The sequence below is a fragment of the Pholcus phalangioides genome, unplaced genomic scaffold (assembly GCF_987345545.1).
Source record: "Pholcus phalangioides strain wild (caught in Gottingen) unplaced genomic scaffold, Ppha-v1.0 ptg000031l_1, whole genome shotgun sequence".
NCBI lineage: Eukaryota > Metazoa > Arthropoda > Arachnida > Araneae > Pholcidae > Pholcus > Pholcus phalangioides.
Window position 1 is genome coordinate 5,730,579 of NW_028301621.1, and position 20,885 is coordinate 5,751,463.

A 20,885-nucleotide genomic window follows, 5' to 3' on the forward strand; every position below is an offset into this window, starting at 1 on the left:
CAAAATAACTGAAATAGAGAACAAACATATTATTCTAGAAAATATTGCTTTGAATCACTGGATGTCCCCTTTTACTTGTATTGCACAAAGAAGATATCAAAAAGATAATTAGCCCCTTTAACTACCATGGGGATATTTATATTTTTTTTCTCTTTGTGATCAAAAAAGGGTGGCACTGGGGAACAAATTGTGTAAGATTTTGTCGGCAGTTAAAAGGTTGAAAAACAAAAGTTTATGGTGTGTATTATTCACAGATGTTCTATATTTGCAGTTACACACAGAACGTAACCCCCCCCCCACCACGAATATGGAGCGACAACTGTATATGTTTATATAAAAATAAAAAATGAATGTATATCGATGGACAAAAATAATACAGTAGGCGCTGCTTATTCGAATCACATATAATGTTATCCTTTGGGTATTGTTATCACTTTCACCAAATGAACCAATATCATAACAGTTTTTTCATCAAAAGTTTTTCTTTCAGTATATTTTGCAAGTAAGCTTGAATCAGACTTATTTTCACTTTATAAGTTATTGTTGTCAATCTTCAAGGCTATGTAAGAAGTCAGAAGGCTCCCTTATTGACAAAAATTTCAGTACTTGGTTGACAATGTCTTAATTGGGTCATTAATAGCCACTATGATCCATATACATATGTGTAGTGCTGCTTTTAGAATGGCTTTCCCATATTGTGAAGGGTATGAGGTAAAAAAAAAACAACGGTTTTTTTCAGTTCAGGGTCAGTTTTCAACTTTCACAAGAAAATCTATGAAACTTTCCCTACATTATAGAAAGTGTAATTATATAAGCAGAATAAAAATAGATTCTGCAGCAACTATGTGATCATGTAGAGGTATTGTAATGGACTAAGGTTTGAACCCCATCAATGGCATAGTGATGGTTGACTGGAATTGGTTTTCTAATGTTTTCTAACTTTTAAGGCATAAATGCAAGTTGATCTTCTATTTAACGAAGTCTCTTCACAGAGAGCAACCAGGCTTACAACACTGAAAAAACTCACTCGTAATACAACTGGCAAATTAACCTACAGAGTTATTGGCTTCAGAAGACATCGTGATGGCAGTCATTCTTGAACACATAAATCATTCCTCAGAATCAAATTTCACGTTAAGTACACAACATGTACATGGTACATTTTGACATGCACCAATTCATTAGAAGCTTCCATGGCCACAGCTAGAAGCAAAAAATTACTCTGTCGCTTCCCTTCCCATAAAGTTGAATGGACAACCAGTAAACTCAGTAAACGCCTGAGTGGTGTGGTGGTAAGACACGCATCTATCATTGTTGGTTTGGTTGGTTGGGAAGTTTGCCGTCAGGTCCCAGGAAGAATATAGACAAGATATTTTCCCTAATGAACTTGAGGCAACCACCAGTAGATGCTGCCTTCATTTCCAACCCAACTCTTAAATGGCAGTAAATTGCAATGTAGCGATATGGTCAGAGTTGGTGTTTGGTGAAGTAGTAAATTCAATGCCCTTCCTGATCTAGCTCCCTGGGCATCAGACCCCTCCTCCTTCTCCTGTAGTTGTGGCTTTGGAAACTCCTGAAAGGGATGTACAGTACCTCTTCAGTTTAATGGATTGGTTTTTCTGTGAAATATTCTCTGGAGAATATTCTCACCTCACATCTCTACACATGGACAGAAGCAATCTGAAACCATCTGTAATTTATTCTCTCTAACAGTCTATAATTTACTAATTTACTATATGTACAGCACTAACATTGAAAACCTGACTTTTCCAAAGAAATAGGTGATTGAATTAGACTTGTAGCGACCTCTACTTGAACTTTTACCGATTGCGGAAAAATAATGACGTCGCACTTCGCAATTTTCTGGTGTGAATATTTGTTACCTAGCAGCGCAAGTTGCGATAAAAAATCGAATGTTTTTCTTCGCAGTCGGCAAGCAACCATTGTTATGTGATGTCTTTCATTTTTATGTGTCCGTAACAAATTAAACATGTATTATTTAAAACCTTCTGATTGTTATTATATTTAATAATGGAGCTCAACAACCGGTCCTACAGATAGGCACCTACACACCGGTGCCCTGCATCGGTCACTAAACTGGGTGCCTAAAGACTAAATCCTGTTAACATCTCCCTCTGTGTGACACCCCTCCCAATTTGAGACACCTCCTCCCTGATAATATTCTCCAGAGAATATTCTCGGAATAGTTCTTCCAGAGGTTATTTCCAAGGATATTTTATATATATTTATATTATAAATAACAGGAAAATATTCTCATCAAGAATAAGAATATTCTCATGTTATTTATAATAGTAGTCCTTCCAGAGAATATTCTCGATAATTTTACAACTCTATCCATGTGAATGGAAAATCTTTCCTGATTTAATTATGACTATCAATGTGTATATATATATATATATATATATACACAATCTATATATATAAAATTGATTTTCTGTCTGTGTGTGTGTGTTCTCTATACAAATCTACAATTTTAGATCGATCGTCGCCAAATTTTGCATATATACCAAATGGGACCTGACTTGAACGATAGGCTACTTTAAAATTTCGTCAGAGCAGGGCAAGAGCCCCAAATGGGCAAAAAATTGTCGGGCAACAATGGTTTTTGGGCCTCAACAATCACTTTCCGAATGTTTACTTTGGTTACAGTGGTTCCCCAGCAATGCGTTTAAGACGTGTATATGCCTTTATAATGGTTTGTCACTTTTCCAATCCTCCCAGTAATGAGAGCTTTTTGAATAGATACCATCATCAGCATCACTTTGAGGGTAAAGCAAAGGATGATCCTCCATAGAAATCAGTGTTAAAATTGCCGATTTTAATGTAGAAATGCGGAAATTTGGTGGGGTTTTTTCTGTCACTCAATAATTTTAAAAATTGTATTAAAATTCTCGATTTTTTAAATATTGAGTTCTCTTAGAGATATAAGAAGCCCAGAAAATTAAATATGAAGCAATTAGCCGAACCTACTTTCGAGTTGGATATCCATGCAATAACATAGATTTCAACTTTTTATTTATAACTTCTCAAGCATGAAAATTAATGTCTCTGTATTGGCTTTTAATATTGAACTGCATAAATTCATATAGTTTAGGTTGCTTTAAAATTAATTATGGACCCGTAAAAAGTACATCTAAAAAATTCCACAACTTTAATTAAGCATTTTTGCACAAGTTCAAAGGGGTGGGGGGGAATCAAAATACTTAGCACCCTTTAAAAAAATATATATATGCATTTATTTTTACGTTTCTTTAAATCTATATTTGTTTCCTTCATGAGTCGCTATATTGGTGAACTTAGACACGGTTTGCATGTCCCTCAAAGAAAGAGGGAGATATCACGTAATCCAAAAAAGCCTCATTGAAGAAAACCCGGGCAGCGCCGGGTATTATAGCTAGTGTATATATATGACTATTTCTACCTAAACTGATTTAATTATGACTATCAATTTGAAATAGGTCTTTTTTTTTATTTCAGAAGTATTTTACAAGTTCTACCCAGGAGCAGATTATTGGGTTACAAAAATTTGAGAACTTCACAGAAGGTGAGAACTGAGCATGGAATTACAGTAGTAATTCGATCAATTAGGACTATAAAACCCCATTTGGTAATCATATGTGCAGATAATTGAATAATTTATGAAAAAGTTTTTTCCTAGTGAAAAAAAAATTTTTCTTTGAACAATCTCATAGTCAATGATATGATCATGTATATACTACTAATGTTTACAATTTTTATGTACATACTGTATCATTGTTTGAAAATATTACTCAAAGTCAGTTGTTTTACTGTTTTCACTCATTTCTATGCAGCCAAGATTACTGTTGTGTTGCAACATGCTGTAGTTTTAATTCCTCACAGTTTAATTGTGCTTTTTGGCTGTCTATGATTCTCTTCTCCATGATTACCTTGATTAATTGAGGTTCTTCAAATTTAATGAATGAATGAGAATGCCCAAACACTGCCACAGAACGTATCATGCTTCTGAGATCTCTTCTACTTCAGCTTTGTGGCAGAATCTGGAACATTGAGAAACGAAATTACTTTAATATGAAATTTATAGTTTTCAGGTTTTTTGGCTGAGGTGACAAAGTTTTTATCTTTCTATGTTTGGTTTGCACAGGTGGCGAACATTTTCAAGAAATTTTGCTGTGAGGCATCATTTAATTGAGAGGATTTTTTTTCCTTTTGGGTTCACTGTTTTTCTATCCATGATTTAGAAAGCAGTGTCTGACTGAGTATGGAATGTGAGAAAAGCGTTACTTACCCTACTGTAATATAAATATTTTGAAAATTGTCCCCCGGTGTCTTGGGCCTTCACTTCATTCGTGTTCCTTTGAAAAAATTTTGATCTAACTGTGGAAATCACAGGATAATCTAAATAAAGGGTTTCATCGATTGTACTTCAGTAAACTGCCAGATCACGCTTAGGTAATGCATGGAAATGACTGTGAAGGGTAAGGAGTGTGGACAGACAAAAGTGTGTGTAAGAAGAAAAAGAGAGAAAAGGATAGAAATATTTTGATATAATCAAGGAATTTGACGAAATAGGGAAATTAATATCCTAAGATTTAGCCCAATAAAATGTTAACAATCCTTTTAGCAGCCTCTCACATCATCAGCTTGATGACGTCATCGTTCTGTTTCAGTATTGGCTTCTAGTTATATTTCAACAATTTTCCTTGTAGTATATTCTATGATACCAGTTCAAAGCAACTACCTTCCACAAGGTTAAAGCAGGGGTTTTCAGACTGTGTGGCTCCAACCTTTGTCAAGGGGTGCTATGGAGCAGTGGCCCAGCATTTTTTTTGAAGAGATTCTTTGTTAAACTGCTCTGGATAAGCATTGATTAGGGTGAGGGGCACCGCTGGTGGAGAAGTTTGAGAACCTCTGGGTTAGAGGGAAAATATACTGGCGGAAAATTAAATCCCAACCCCAAGAAGAAATTACTTTATAGAAATAAAATTTAGACAAAGCACTTGTCTAGGTAACATATTTATTTGATTAAAGTTTTGAAGTCACAGGTTAAAGTAAGCGAGGGAAGATTTATTTCAAATAAGAAATGGTGGTACATTAATAACCACTGTAGTCGTGATTGTTGTGAATGCAAGCGTGCATGCATTGTGTCATACAGGTGCTGTATGTCATTTTGTGGGATGGAGTTCCATGCCTGTTGCACTTGGCCAGTCAAATCAGCAATGGGATTAATGCTGGTTGTGGATGACATTGGATTTGTCTTCCAAAAATGTCCCATACATGCTCGATGGGAGAAAAGATCTGGCGATCTTGCAGGCCAAGGCAACATGTTGACACTCTGTAGAGCACGTTGGGTGAAAGCAGTGGTATTAGGACGAATGTTATCCTGTTCGAAAATGCCCCCTTGAATACTGCTCATGAATGGCAGCACAGCTGGTTCAATCACCAGTCTGATTTATAAATTTGCTGTGAAGGTACTAGGAATAATGACGAGAGTGCTCCTGCTGTCATAAGAAATCGCTATCCAGACCATAACTCCTGGTGTAGGTCCAGTGTGTCTACGCCGCAGACAGCTTTGTTCCAAGTGCTCACCTGGCATCTTTCTTATCAACGTACGACCATGAATGGCACCAAGACAGAAACAACTCTCACACTGAGAACGCAACAGATCTCCACTCCACCCTCCAACGAGCTCTAATTTGGCACTACTGACGTCGCAGATAGCAATGATTTAGAGTTAGTGGAATGAACATTATAAGCCATCTGGCTTTGAACTGTCCCTCAAGTAATCGATTTGTTACAGTTTGCTGTGTCACTCTGGAGACAACAGAACTTCCAATTTCTGCTGCAGATGCAGTACGATGCGCCACAGCCATGCGGCATGTGACGTATCAGGATTCGATCCCTCTACGTTAATGATGATCTTGTTGTTATGTGGGAAATTCCTCCTTATTTTAGACCCAGGGATTATTTTAGACAAAGTTGGTTGAAGGCCCGATTAAAAAATTATTGGCAGAGGGTGGACATTTGTCCCCCCCCCCCTGTTCGAGAAACAATCTGTAGCCATGTATGCTTTTGTGGAGACGGCTTATGTGGCTTGAGCCCTTAGGGTTCAGTTCCTATGGGGTGTTGTAAATAAAAAGTTTGTTTTATTCTAGTTGGAGGGGTTGTTTCTCCCCTCTCCATCGTGGGGAAGCTCAACATTCAGCACTACTGAGAGGCTTCATGCCAATGTTGGCATGTGTATATGCATCTGCATCTTCGTTATGCTCTGTGGAAGTTTTTGAAGGATTAAAATAATTGATTTCCTATCAAATGTTTTCATTTTGTAAATTCTCTCGCGTTCCCCCCATTTTACTACAACCCCCTATGTTATTAATCCAAACCCCCTCAACTGGGTGGTCACTACTCACAGTTAAGAAACCGCTGGTATAAGAAAATAGTCCAGCATGGTTCATTTTGTTGAATGAGAAAAGGTCACAGAATTTTGCTTTTGGTATTTGGTAGACACCCTGACAAAGTTGTCTCCGGCTTATTACTTTCCAGCAAGTATATGCGGAAAACTAAGTAGTTTTCCTTACAGATCTTTGTGGTGGATCTGTGATCAACAGGATTTGCAGCGAAAACTGTCACCCATTTCCTCCTGACTTTTGCCCTGAAGTCAGAGGTATGTATTTTTTTCCCAGTTCCTTGGATAGAATCCTCCATTTTCTTTTAGTGAAAATAAGTGTAGGAGGGATTCTAATCGAATTTTCAAACAGACTGAATTTTGACCTCAGCATTAGGGGGAGATGCCATTGACTGACTGTGGAGCTTCTAACCTTTCAATTGGTTGGTACTCTCACTGTCAGAAGGGATTTTTCAAGAGTGGGAAATTTTACTTAAAAAACTGGTTTTTCTGAGTTTTTCCCCAGGATTTTTAACATTTTGCTTCTTTTTAAGTTTGCCCATCTTCCTTGTGACATCACAGAAGTCGTGATGTGCAATATTAGTAAGAATATGAAAATTCTTAAACAGAGCACTGATAGCGCTGTCAGGATGCTGTTCTGGCTCACCATACCATGGGTATCCAAAGGAAGTCTGAAATTTTTTTGGAAGAGGATGTCATCCTTTCAGACCCTCTGTGAATTCAAGCTGCCGGTGACTGATTTGACATCATGCTCAAACCCTGACAGAAACTTTCAGATTTCAGCACTTAGATTGCACGTAGTTATAGCAAGCATATTGAACCATTATGCCAAGATGCTTTAATTTTTGTATGCTACTTACCTGAAAATCACCAATTTTTGAAGCACCAAGTTATAGTTTTCATGTATCATCATATAATATTAATATCATTGATCAGGCCTATGGTGAAAAGTGTTGAAACTATACGTTGTATTGATTCAGTCTTATTTTCTGCATTGCTAGCTCTATGGTGCAATGAAATTAGCATTGGTGGTTAAAGAGTTGGAAGGAATATCACCCCTTCAACTAGCTGAAAGTTGGGACAATGTTGGGTTGCTTCTTGCTCCAACACCAGAAGAGGAGAAAGAAGTGAGTGATCTGGTTTCAGATATTTTATAGGGCTGAGAATCAAAATTTTTAACTGGTTAATCAAAAAAAATTTATTTGATTAATTGAATATGTTCAAATGCTATTCATTCATAGCAAATGTATTGTTGGTAACTATGTAGTACAGTAAAACCTGTCTTTAATTGAATTACAAGGGACCGACATTTTTTTCTGTTGAACACAGGTTTTCGCTTAACAGAGGTGTTGTAATTGACACAATGTGTAAAATTATGTAATGATCATCTGTATTTGAAATAAAATAAAAATTAATAAATTGAAAATAAATCAACAATTTTAATATGCATAAAATAATATACATTATTTATTTTATAGTTTCTAAATTTTTAAGTTTTCACAGCATCTGTATAAAACTTCTTGCCCCACACTGTTTATCTGAATTGATGACATTTGCTTTCTTTTTGAATTTCTCTGAAATTTTCAATAAGGGTGTCAATATCTGTCTTGTTTGGTTCAGTTTGTACATTGTACCAGGGACCTCAGCACCAGGGCCATAATTAGGATTGTTATAAAGGGGGTGGACAACATTATTTTGCTGCCCCACTGTGAAATTTGATGATTTTCTCACCTAAAATTTACGTTCCCCTCCATATATTTTGCTGCCCAAGCAATTGCCCTCGTCTAATTCTAGCCCTGCTCAACACGTAGAATATGGAAAGTAGCTGACATGCAATTTTGTAAGTCTTGCATATCATTTGGAAACGCAACCATTACATTGATTTCTACCATAGAAAAGCTTGCATTTCTGAAAAATTTTGTCAGTTTCAGAAAGCAACTGCTTCACTAACTACATATAACTTGTAAAAGCAGAGCATCAAGTACGGAAACGATTTTTGCTAATCTAAGGATGGGTGAAGTAGAACTCTCATTGGCAAGCGGAGATTGCATAAAAAATTTTGATTGAGTCCTTTAACATTTTGCATGATCTATTGGTCATAAAACACTCGGATATGTGTGTGTGAAATTTTCCATCAAGAGGGTAAAATTTTATTTTCCGTTTCTGCATTAGACAAGTTTTATTTATTCCAGGTTACTGTATTAATATATAATTACTGTATTAATATATAATTACTGTATTAATAATATATAATTACTGTATTAATAATATATGATTACTGTATTAATAATATATAATTACTGTATTAATAATATATAATTACTGTATTAATAATATATAATTACTGTATTAATAATATATAATTACTGTATTAATAATATATAATTACTGTATTAATAATATATAATATATTCTATTCATTTCACTCATTTATTAACTGAATGGATGTAAATAAATATAGAAATAGATTAACAAATAAAGGCTGCCTGCTTGAAGCTATTTATTATAGTCCCCTTACGCCAGAAACATGAATGTGTCAACCCTTTTGTCAACTTGATGATCGCCACTCCTGATGGGAATCGAAGGTAGGAAAGAAATTCTTACCACATTTAAGTAGATTACGGGGAGGTTTAGTTAAAACCTAAATTATGAGGATTTAACAGGGGGCAGATGGCGAAATTAGGTATAGAGTGTGATTAAAAGAGAGTTATTCCAACATCAAGTTAAAATTATTATAATTGAACATATAGTATTCTGTCTATGTATTATGCAGATTTTGGTATCGTGGAAATGGTTTTTTTTAATTGGCTTTTTATTTGTGTAAATATAACTTGTTCTTTTCAGATGATCATTTGATTAAATATTAAATGCTATTGAAATTTAACTGATTCTTTCTTTTCATGAGTCATCGTTTTATTCTAAATGTATATTGGACCACTAGGAGCCTGGGTTAATCTAGATAATTACATATATATATTCTTCCAGTGGTTCGATATAACAAATGTGCAAATTTATAGAACTTGGAAAACAACTTTTGAATACGACTTTTGAAACTCTACCCATGTTACTCTATGAAAGTTGTTCTACTAAAACATTTTGTAAAATGTGTTTCAATGGGGGAATATACATTTGTGCATTTCTGGCAAAACTTAGCAAAATAAGTGATCCAACCAGCTTATAAACCAAAAAAGTCTAAATTCACAAATTTGTGTCTGGTATAAGGGAAACGATATGCTGAACATGCTTGTCAGGTCAACTTGAAATTTGTCATTTTTTTTTAAATCAGTGGTTTTAGAAATGATCACTAGTTTTTGTTGAGTCGACTTGTATTTCATGTCAAAACATTCAAAATATTGTTTCAAATATTTTTAAATACGGTCACTTATCTGAAATGTTTTGTATAGAAACATAATTTAAGATATTTAATCAGTTTAGTCAGATAAATCAAGTAAACAAACTGCTAAAAATTTTAATCAGATTTTGATCAGATTGATCGAGCCAACTGAAATTTTTAACTGCAATTAACAAATGATCAATTAACTGACCCTATTCATCGGGCCAGCCGTATGGTTTAATAATTTTTTCTAATACCTTTATGTTTAATCCTTGAACTGCTTCTGTTGGGCAGATGATGAGTTCAGTGCTTTCTCAACTCAATTAACCCTCAATGCAAAATAAAAATAAAAAGTGCTTGCAGATGTTATGTCTGAAAGTTATCAAATTTCATTTACAGACCCTTTTCTCTCCAACTCTACTTACCTCTGAGAATGAGGCTTGTTTATTATTTTTTCAAAGAATGCATGTGCATAGATTACAGTATGTAAATTTTGAATGGAACAGGGCAGCGCTCAAGAGGTTTGTAAAATATACAGCCCCGTCCTTTAATGGGTAACTTCTGTAATAAAATATTTTCTTCCCTTTTTGCATCTGTGAGTGGATGTAATCATTCACAATCCTTGGGCCATTGGTTTTTTAGCTCTATAAATTTACTGCAGAAGAGTCAGTGAAAAATCCTTAGGTTGAAAATCCCAGCTTTGGGATGGGGGGGGGGGCTGATATATTCAGCTATTTAGGTCTCAAAAACTGAAAGGACCTAGAATCAATTACCCACTTACACAGTAGCCCTTACTTTATGCAATTCTTCTGAACTGTTATGGCATGATGGTTGATGCCATTATGCCGCCTGATCATGACATAGATCAGAGTTCATAGTACAGCGGAATCTCAATAACTCGACTATCTGGGTAACTCGACATCTATTATTCCCTTGGTTGGCACAATACTAATTTCAATGTAAGGAAACCTCTCTAACTTGACACATGTTTGGCTCAACTCGACTACGATTTTTGTCCTTTACCACGACTGGTTTTTACAATTGGCCTTGTGTTACCAGTTATAAGAATTTTTTGACTGTCCATGGGTATTTGAACAATCCTTTGTTTCTTTGTTCTCTATGATAAGTTCCTTTTTTGCATTGCGGGAGGGAGGCGTGATTTATAAAGAATGAATGTTTGGAACCTGTTGGCCGGCTTATCATTTTAGTGCTTTTTCCAAAAAAGGTCTTTTATTCTTTTCATGGTCAAAAAAAAAAGTGTGGATATTGTCAACATCCAATAGGGATGAAAATCTTATCTATTAGGAGTTTTGATATTGTCTGTCGCGAAGAATGTTTTCAGTGGAACTCAGTTTTAACATTTCTTGGAAAAGGAGTAAAAGAAAAAGAGCTAAAGCCTAGTTAGATGCTGAATATGTCATTTGGTTTTCATCGTGGGTATTGACGGCCGTGAATACAATTGCTCCATATAAACTTTAACTTTAAAATCAAAAGTTAAAATTTTGAAAAACTGGAATCTGGTAAAACTCACAGTAAATTCGCCAAAGAATATGGAGTTGCACGAAACACTATCTCAACATTTGCCAAAAATAAAGAAAAAATTTTGTCAGCATTTGAATCTTTTTATGAACCAAGCAGCAAACGCATAAGAAAATCAGACTTCAGTGATGTAGAAGAAGCAACTCTTTTGTGGTTCAAATTCGCTCGATCTCACTCAATCCCATTATCAGGACCAATAATTCAAGAGAAAGCAAAGGATTTCACAAAAAGTCTCAATCAAGGTAATTTTACTGCGAGCAGTGGATGTGGTTGACCCGATTCAAAGAATGACATTGTTTTTAGGAAAGTTTGTGATGAGAGCTTATCTGCATCTCAAGAAACTGTTGAAAATTGGAAGAAGGATATTCTCAAACCAATGATAGCAGGGTATAAAGATGCAGATGTGTTTAATTGTGATGAGACAGGTTTATTTTTTCTCCTTTTGTTTAACCAAACACTTTCCTTCAAATGCAAAAAATGTGAAGGAGGTAAAAAGCACAAAGATCGTTTGCCAGTTTTTTTGGCTGCAAACTCAGATGGTTCTGAAAAATTGAAACCATTAGTTACCAGATAATCAAAAAAACCCACAGTGCTTTAAAAATGTTAATTCCTCTTCCTGTGGACTATGATGGCAACAAAAAGTCATGGATGACATCAAAGATTTTCGAACAGTGCTTGATGAAGTTAGATAGAAAACTTTCAAGTGAGAAGAGAAAAGTTTTATTTATTTTGGATAAAATTGCACCTCTCATTCAAAAATAAGACTTTTCTGAAATAAAATTATGCTTTTTACCACCTAATGCAACAGCAATTTCACAACCACTGGATCAGGGAATTATCCTAAGTATGAAAATGTTTTACAGAAAATTACAAACCAAAAAAATTTGTGGATTTGTAGATGTTGGAATGGACGCAAAAATTTCTGTTTTAGATGCTGTTGAAATGATTGATTCTGCGTGGAAATCAGTCATGAGTGCCGATTCAGAACTGCTTTCATCATGTTGGTTTTTGTTCTGAGTCTTTGGAAAACGATAATTTATCGGAAGATTCCTCTCAAATTACGTGTGGAAGAAAGCATGAATAATGCTACAGGTGTTTTTATCAAAGATGAATTTATGTACATTGACTTTGATCTTGCAACTTCAGAACTTTTAGAAAACGACGATATTCTAGAATGAATGAATCAAAGAGGAAGTGTTTCATGTTCCGAAGAAATAGAATCAGAAAGTTCAGATGATGAAGTATCTGCACTTTCTCCTATGTTGCATAGACCTGTGGGGCTTTAAAAATTCTGCCACAGGTGTGAGCAAATGGATTTTTCAGACCATGGCCTAACAGCTTGAAAACTTTGTATGTTTCATTGAACACTGACCATGAAAACCTTATAACCAATATTTCTCACAACTAAGTAGTTTGGAAAGTTTTTCTTTTTCATAAAACAAGATATGAAAGATGAACTCTGTGTATGCAATCAGGCATAACACATGGAATTTGAGAATAAATTTTCTTTTTTGTTTTCCCATTTAATAGATCCAAATTGTTTTGCTCACTATTGATCTGACTGAGAAAGTGTTTGAAGAAGCCGTGTCATGTGGGACAAATTTGATTTTATCTTACCATCCTCCAATTTTTCAAGCTTTTAAATCTCTGCAGAGTAATCATTGGAAGCAGAAGATTATTCTAAGTTGCATCGAGAAGAAAATAGCAATTTTTTCACCTCACACCTCCTTGGATGCAGTTGAAGGAGGGATGAATGATTGGATTATTAGTTGCTTTGGTATGTAATCTGAATTTTCCATCACATCTTTTATTGTCTTTGATTTTAGTACGTTTATTAAAGGGTCATTTGGTTTAAACCAAGCGGTTTTTTTTAAAAAAACCAGTCTAATTTGTTTCAAAAAATCCCATAAAAGTGACCTAAATATAATTTTTTCCCCTGATGTTTAATGTTTACCACATTTTCTATTCTTGGGGTACATTTTGATGGTATATCTTTGAATGGTGTAAGATGATATAAGTGTTTTTCTTTTAAATCTCATAAAAGTGGCCTAGTAAGTGGTTAGTAAAAAACAGGTTTTTTGGTTTAAACATTTTATTGTGAGTAAAGCCTTTCTACCAACCTACTACTACTCAATGTTTCATTCTCATTTACTGTATGATCTATCAGTTTGGGGAAGCGATTATGTATCTAATGTTTCTCTTATTTTGTCTCAAAAAAAAAAAAAAAATTATCATGTACTGCCGTCTGATTATAACACTCTATCAAACGAACTCTTTCATCAATCCAGATCCTACCTCTACTTTACTTATATTTTTATATATCAGTAATGATAATTAAGAAGAATCAATTCACTTAACCCTCAAATTCATCCCGCACGTCTGCTCACGTTAATTCCACTTATTCACTACCTTTAGAGCGTAGCCATTATGAAAGAATACAATATTAAGAAACGTTACGATACCAAGCATAGTGCGAAGTATTCTGGATTGGAGGGACATTTTCGAAGTGAAAAAGTCAGTGAACTGAAATCGAAGCTGAACTGTCAACAGTCATTATTCTTCAGAAGAAATGAACAGTCTGAAAATTGTGTTCGTGTTAGTTAAATAACAGCAGAAAAAATTGTGAAACATGGGAAAGCCTTTTGTTGATGGAGAATTCGTTAAAAAATGTCTTCAGTCTGCAGTTGATGTGGTTACCCATCACAGTCTCAAGCTGTTTAGAACATTAGTTTGACTGATGTGACAGTAGCAAGACACATGGAGGATCTGTCAGCAGATGTATTCAAGACCTTCAAATCCAAATGTGAGGAATTTTTGTTTTACTCAGTAGCTATGAATGAATTGAAGGAGCAACAGATACCGCACAAGTAGCCATTTTCATTCGTGGTATTGACAAAAACTTCAAAATTAGGAGTTAGCTAGTGTCCTTGCACAAGCACAAAGTTTGACTTATATTCAAGTTTTGCAGAAACATTGGCCAAATGTGAGTTGGTCCAAAGCAACATATCTGCTATAAGTACAGATGGTGCTCCCTCTATGACCAGTCAGAAGACAGGTAATCACATTGATAAAGCCAGTTGCCGAAATATGTGGAAGTACAAAGATGATGGCTTTCCACTGAATGAAGAATACGAAATCAAAAACTAAAACACGTCTGACTGATCAGCATTTGGAGGATACTTTATGAAAAGCAACAACACAAATTTTTATTAACATTGAAGCTTTAGTGAAGCAAAAACAATGTCAAGTTTCGCATTAATTTAGAAATTATATCCATTCGCATTCGTAATGTAAGAAACTAAAGACTTTTTTAATTTGGTACATTATTAATTCAACATATGCACGGATAAACAAAATTCATCCATTTTTCATTCTGTTTCATACAATATAAAAAATACCTAAAATAATTGGTCTTACCCCAATTCAGCTTAATTTTTTAAGATGTACAGTAGTAAGTGATTTATAAAAAATAATCAGCTATGTACAGAGTGATTATAATTCAAGTTCTGATTCCAAAACACGAATGAGAACTGCTGGTCAGAATGGTTTGAAAATTTTCATGGGTCCATTGCATGAAACAATGGAATTTTCTTTGGCGAAAGACAAAAAACTTTAAAATGTACAAGTTGATGATGCTCTACTTGGCCAGCGGTATAATCTATTTTGCGCAACCATATCATTTCGGCACTTCAACAGCATCAGTTCGGGAATAGCAGGGCTACTTTACCACACACCAACTCCGGTCATATATTGCCATATGGAAATTTTCAACCATGAAGTTGCGTGGAAATGAAGGCACCCATCTATTGGTGGTCGCCCAAGCCCAGATGGTAAAGAACTTGCTTCTGATGTTCTTTTTTGGCTGGATTCAAACCTGCGGACTTTGACAGCAACCTTCATAGTGGAAGACGAGCATCTTACCACTGCGCCACTCGGGTGTTGAATAGAGGGCTGGCACAAATCTCAGATGCCAGGGTGACTAGAAAATCTGTTTTGACACTTGAAATTTCATATGCATGATTGCTAAAATGAAGTTTGAGTACGAGACAATTTTTGTTTGATTTCATAATAATGTGTCTTCCAACATGAGAATGGGTCATAAAGTCCTGGAAAAGTAAAAAAAAACATTACTCAGGACCGTTTTTCTTGGGGAAAAACATGCTTCGCTCTCTTAACAAATTTAGCTAGCACTTTTTCACACCTAAATTTTTTCTTTTTTGTCCAGCCGTGGTGGATAGTACAACTTTTATGAAGATGCGCATTGCAACACTAGTGAAGCAACTTCTGAAGAACCATTTTGACACGACGCCTGGCTCCCATGTGCACCTGCTACTATAACCCTTGCAACTTTCGGCTTTGGGGATACCCCAGAATATTATGTGCAGTAGTTGGATTGCAAACTTTGCTGAATTGAAAGCACATTCGCATCATTACCATGTCATATTCTCATCTATTGTTGAACAAGTACATTTGTTCTTTCACCTCACAGCCAGAACACAGTGGACAATATATTTAACATTTCTTGTCTATTTACATTTTAAAGTATTTTTTCCCCTTTGCCATATAAAATCCCATTGTCTCAGGAGCATTCATGCAAATTTTCAAGTCATTCTGACCAGGGGTTTTTATTTTACAGTATTTTTTGAAATTATAACTTTAGTTATAATCACCCTGTATATCGTAAATCATTGCTAATTAATCTGCATTAATTATAATTCATTAAACACATTGTATTTTTGGCTAGTTTTTATCATAGTTTTTGCAAAATAGCGTTTAATTAAAAGTAATATTCAGTTTAATTGAGTTAAAAAAAAGTAAATTGAGTTTAATATCAAGTTATTGAAAGCAACTGGAGAAAAAAATCTTCATTATAGGGTTAATAATAACATTAAGAATTCTCAAACACAAAATATTTCCTTTAATTAAGCTGTAAAATAACTAAATTGCAAAAGCTACTTTTTTTTTAAATTTAAGAAACATTTATAGAAGTTTGAATTATTTTTCAGAAATTTTATTGTTTTTAATGTAAATGATATTAAAACCAGAAAAACCCAGTCTTTTGTTTTTTAAAATAAAAAAACATTATTTTTACCAACCCTGGTAAGAAGTGGAGTTGTGCTGATAGCTTTTAAAAAGTATTTTTTTTTTAATTTCGTTAATACTTTATTAGTCAAATGAGGAATACAGAAAAAAAGGGAGAGAAAAAAAATTACCAAGGAGCCAAATGACCCTTACTGGCAATCACAATTTACAATTTGATATGAAACTTATAAACATAAAAATAAAATAAATAAAAAATAATTGACAGTATTTTTGAGTATGTGTAATTCCTGTTTGTATGTTTGCTTAGTTAATTTTTTCTTCTTCAGAAATTGGATTTAATACACTTATGTTTTTAAACAGGGAAGAAAAAAAAAGAAAACATAGAAAATTGAGTAGTGCTAACAACATCAGAGAAAAATATTATCTCATGGCACACAGACTTTATAGGTTCTTAGAAAAAACTCATTCACCCAAAGATTGTTCAGTCAGTTAATTAGTCATCCAGATATTACTCCCAGATCCAGATCACTCTCCTGGCTCTTCGTAGCTACTGGAATAAAAATTGACTTTTAAAGATGTATAAAATGCAGCTTTTATTATGGGAACCAGGGCGGTCTTTCGGCGGTGCACCCTGTGCAATTGCACTGGGTGCAAAACAAGTTGGAAAATACAGATATGCATAACTGGAAATGATCATTGAGGTATTTAAAAAAAATTAATGTGCTAAGTGAACATGAAAAATTAGAAATGAGAAAATCAACTCAGTTGTGGTAACGTTAAAATAGATAAACAAAACGCAAAATTTTTGTTAATTGTGTGAATCATCAGTGAACAGAGTCAAAATTTGTTCAAAATTTTTGCTCATTAACTGAAGTTCCACTGTACTTGTTAATGAATGCTACCAGTCCCCCACCCCCTCCTATTTCTTATAATTTTTTCAAACTCTGTTCCTTTATGCATTAATCATGATTTTTTTTTTTCATATTCTTGTTAGAACTGTCTTCCTCCGAAGCTATACAACCAACTATGGGTCCTCATACCAATCCAAACTACTCAGTTTTATGCTCTGTATGTGAGGAATTCAAATTGGAAAGAATACTTTGTGTTCCTGGGTGTAAGGTGACTATAGTTAGGTATCACTATTTTGTTAATTATTATTTCTAGAATGAATGACTTTCAAATTTGTTTCAAGTTTGATCAATGGACTAATCAATTGATAAGGTACTGCACTGTTCATTCTATACAGAATAAGAGTGGTTTAGCTTGCAAGTCAAACAGTGCACTTCAATGATCAGTATACCATCTGCTTCAACTAGTTCAAAGATTCAAACATTTTTGTGTGAAATGAGCTTTTTCTCATTTGTTTCAAGCTTGTTATTTGGATTACTTGCAAGTCTAGGCACTTGTAAGTTAAGGTGCTACTATAGTTCAGCCCCCCCCCCCATATAATGTTCTTCGAGGCTATGTTGTCATGTCAGAGTTATGAATTTTTTTTTTTTTGTTTGTGTTCTACAGGTTCTTCTGCCATCTGTTTTCCATATTTTGAAGTCTAAATGACATAACATCATGCAGAAAATTTTCAGCGACCATAAAAATAAATTCTTATGTATGCTATGGCATTAGCTTACTTAGTACTTTATCAAGATATTCAGTTTAGCATTAGAAAATTCAACAATGTGAGAAACTAAATATTCAGAAAAACCCATATAAAATTGGCTGTTTTCTTGCCTCCAGTGCTGCAAAGTCTCTATATAATGAGATCATTGTAAATTTGAAGTACTAATGTCACTTTTATGAAGTACTAAAAGTTCTGTAAGTTTATCTTGACCCAATATGGTTCTTAGAAGAGACTTCAGTTTTTTCAAAGGAAAAAACTTCAGCATTCTTCAAAATTAGTATTATAATGTTGCTGGGGAACACTTGGGCTTTGTGGAAGTGTTCATCTGGTTTGCAATTTAAGAAAAAATTCAAAAATACTTTCATAAGCAACTTTTCTATGTGTCAGTTGCAATATCAATGCATCTCATAATGCAAAAAGGCATGTTACTCTAAAATTGTCCCTAGGGGAAAGATCTACAGAAGCAGTATCTCCCCCCTTCAAGGAACCTGACTACTACATCAAATGTTTTCTGACTGTATTCTATGAAAGGGAGGTAAATGACTAAAATACAACAGGCAGAAATTTTTGGGGCCCCGGAAAACTAGTGGGCCTTGGGCACATGCCCTGTTCGCCCATGCAATAAACAGGCTCGGACTGTATAGTTACTCAAAAATTTATTGAAGTGCAAGTACATTACACTTGCTATATTATATGTCCAGTGAAAAAAAAGAAACAATGTGATTTATTGGAAGCGTGATATAATAGTTTTAATCTAGTTTCAATGCTGGCTATAATTTTAACAGCAGTCCTGATAAAAAGCATGAAGTGTGCATGATAATTTCACTCACTAGGTTTAGTTGTGTGATTTTTACTGTTGCAAGCTATTCAAATGATTCAGTAACCCATCTTAGCTGCCCCCCACTTTAATAATTTGATAGATGGTTGCAGGCTGAAAAATAGTTTTTCATGATTTGATGTTTTTTAATTTCATATTACGTACTTAAAAATTTTTAAACAAAAAGTTTGTTTTACATGGACTTATCTTAAGTTTCAGGTTGCAGACCATCGGTTAAGTGTGTATGGTTTTTTGTAGGGGGAAAATCAGGGAGCTTTCATTATATCAACAAAATGATCAAAAACGTCTGTTTTTCTCTGTCTTCAAAAATTTAACTCAGAATGGATTACTATCACTTATCATCGCTTATGCTCCTTGTAGAGAGAGAGAGAGAGAGATTCTGAGATACTTCTAATAAAGGATGGGCACAAAAAAGTTGAATTTTTTGCCCAATTCTCTTAGGCATATTATTAATACTTATACAGGGTGTCCTCCAAGTCCTAATTTGGCTTCTATCTCATCAACTGTTTGTCATGGAAGTATGATCTTAGTGTAAAAAATGCTCAGTCTACTCTGTACCAGTTTTAAGATTGAAAATACAGTGTGTAACAAAATAAAATAAAAAAATCTAAATTTTGATATGGTCCCCATATTTTCTAACTTTCAATTAGAAAATTGTTGCCCTGTCTCTCCTGAGGCCAGCAAAGTAAATTCCCTGTTTTTAAGTGCAATATTCACTAAGATATTTGAATTTGAAAAACAGAAAAGTTGGGAAAAAAGCGTTTCCCATTGATTTCGCTGTTCTTTCCCAACTTTTATCGAATTTTTCAATTCAAATATCTCAGAGAATACTGCACTTAGGAACACAGAATTTTATTGTTGACTGCAGGAGATACAGGGCAACAACTTTCTAATTGGAAGTTGGAGGACCGGGGGAACCATATAAAAATTGAGATTTTTTTTTATTTTGTGACACTGTATTTTCACTCTCGAAGCTGGTACTAAGTGACTTATGGACACATTTTGATCATTTTTGAAATTAGAACCTCGGTTCTCAACCGATGCTCCGTATGCACTCCCCAGGGGCTCCATGGTTGCTCAAAGAAAATTAAGAAAAAAGAGTAAATGTTAAAAAAAATATTATAAATATTTTAAAATAATAAAAATAAATCAGTAACTTTGATGAATGAATAAAAAGTATGTCTGCGGGGCTCCGCCATAGAAATATAGAAATTATAAACCAGCAAGGGTTCAACCAGTCAAAAAAGGTTAAGACCCACTGAGTTAGAACAATACCTTTACAACCAATGGTTTATGCCAGGACACCTGGGATGTACAAACAGGACACATATCTTTCAATTTTTGTCGATTTTCAGTGTGACTGACAGACCATAATCATCTTTCACCTTATTAGGTTTTATTTAACAGAAAGTTACATCGTTCCTGGACCTCTAGATAAACTGTGCTAAAAATATTCACAGACCTGCCAACTCTCCGGATTTGTTAAAATCTTTCCGGATTTTGGCGCAAAATTAGATCCGCGAGCTTGCACATTGCCATGCCGTCAATGACTACCGTCATTGTTGGGGGAAAACACCCATAGAGGGTAGCCGTGGTCATTTCTGTCGAGCAGCCATAAAAAAAGTATTGGTGATCGCATTTAAGGGGCTGTTCAAGTATTACGTAACCATTTTTGACCCCCTTCTCAGCAAAACTCTGACCCCCTGTCAGCAAAATTTCGTCATCAGCTCTGCCCCTCTGAATCCTAACACATATTGGTGGGATCAGAAACGTACGGGGGGGGGGCATAGGGGAGCTCGTGCTCCCCTCCCATGATCAAATATTTATTTTTTCAATGCGAAAAAATGTTTTTTAAAATTGAAATTTCAGAACACAAAATACCTTTACATGTTATTACAATCAATTTCTGTTAATTTCAATGTTATGTGAAGGCAATGTGATTTGAACTCAAAATTTGTCTTTAATAAATTCATTTTGATCCACCCTGTAAGCCATATAATGATAAATCACGTAAAGTCCCCTTGGCCCGTGAACCAAATATGGCCCTGGGTATTATCTGATGCGGCTTGCCCTCCTCAAACCTAATTTTGTAAAAATGAACTAAGCT

General features: G+C 34.6%; 1 protein-coding gene across 5 annotated transcripts in view; it reads left to right on the plus strand.

Annotated features, from left to right (window-relative positions):
• The window catches only part of LOC149067038 (NIF3-like protein 1), a 52,403-nt gene that overhangs the window by 6,595 nt on the left and 24,923 nt on the right, over positions 1-20,885 (plus strand). For 3 of the 5 annotated variants that reach the window (XM_089252886.1, XM_089252885.1, XM_089252887.1), the window contains exons 2-5: positions 3,499-3,565; positions 7,408-7,533; positions 12,810-13,056; positions 17,317-17,455. In XM_089252886.1, the coding sequence (XP_089109012.1) occupies positions 7,420-7,533; positions 12,810-13,056; positions 17,317-17,455 (500 nt within the window). In that variant the 5' untranslated portion in view covers positions 3,499-3,565; positions 7,408-7,419. Of the gene's footprint in view, positions 1-3,498; positions 3,629-7,407; positions 7,534-12,809; positions 13,057-17,316; positions 17,456-20,885 lie in introns of all 5 variants that reach the window. The other 2 variants (XM_089252884.1, XM_089252888.1) reach the window with 2 other exon arrangements.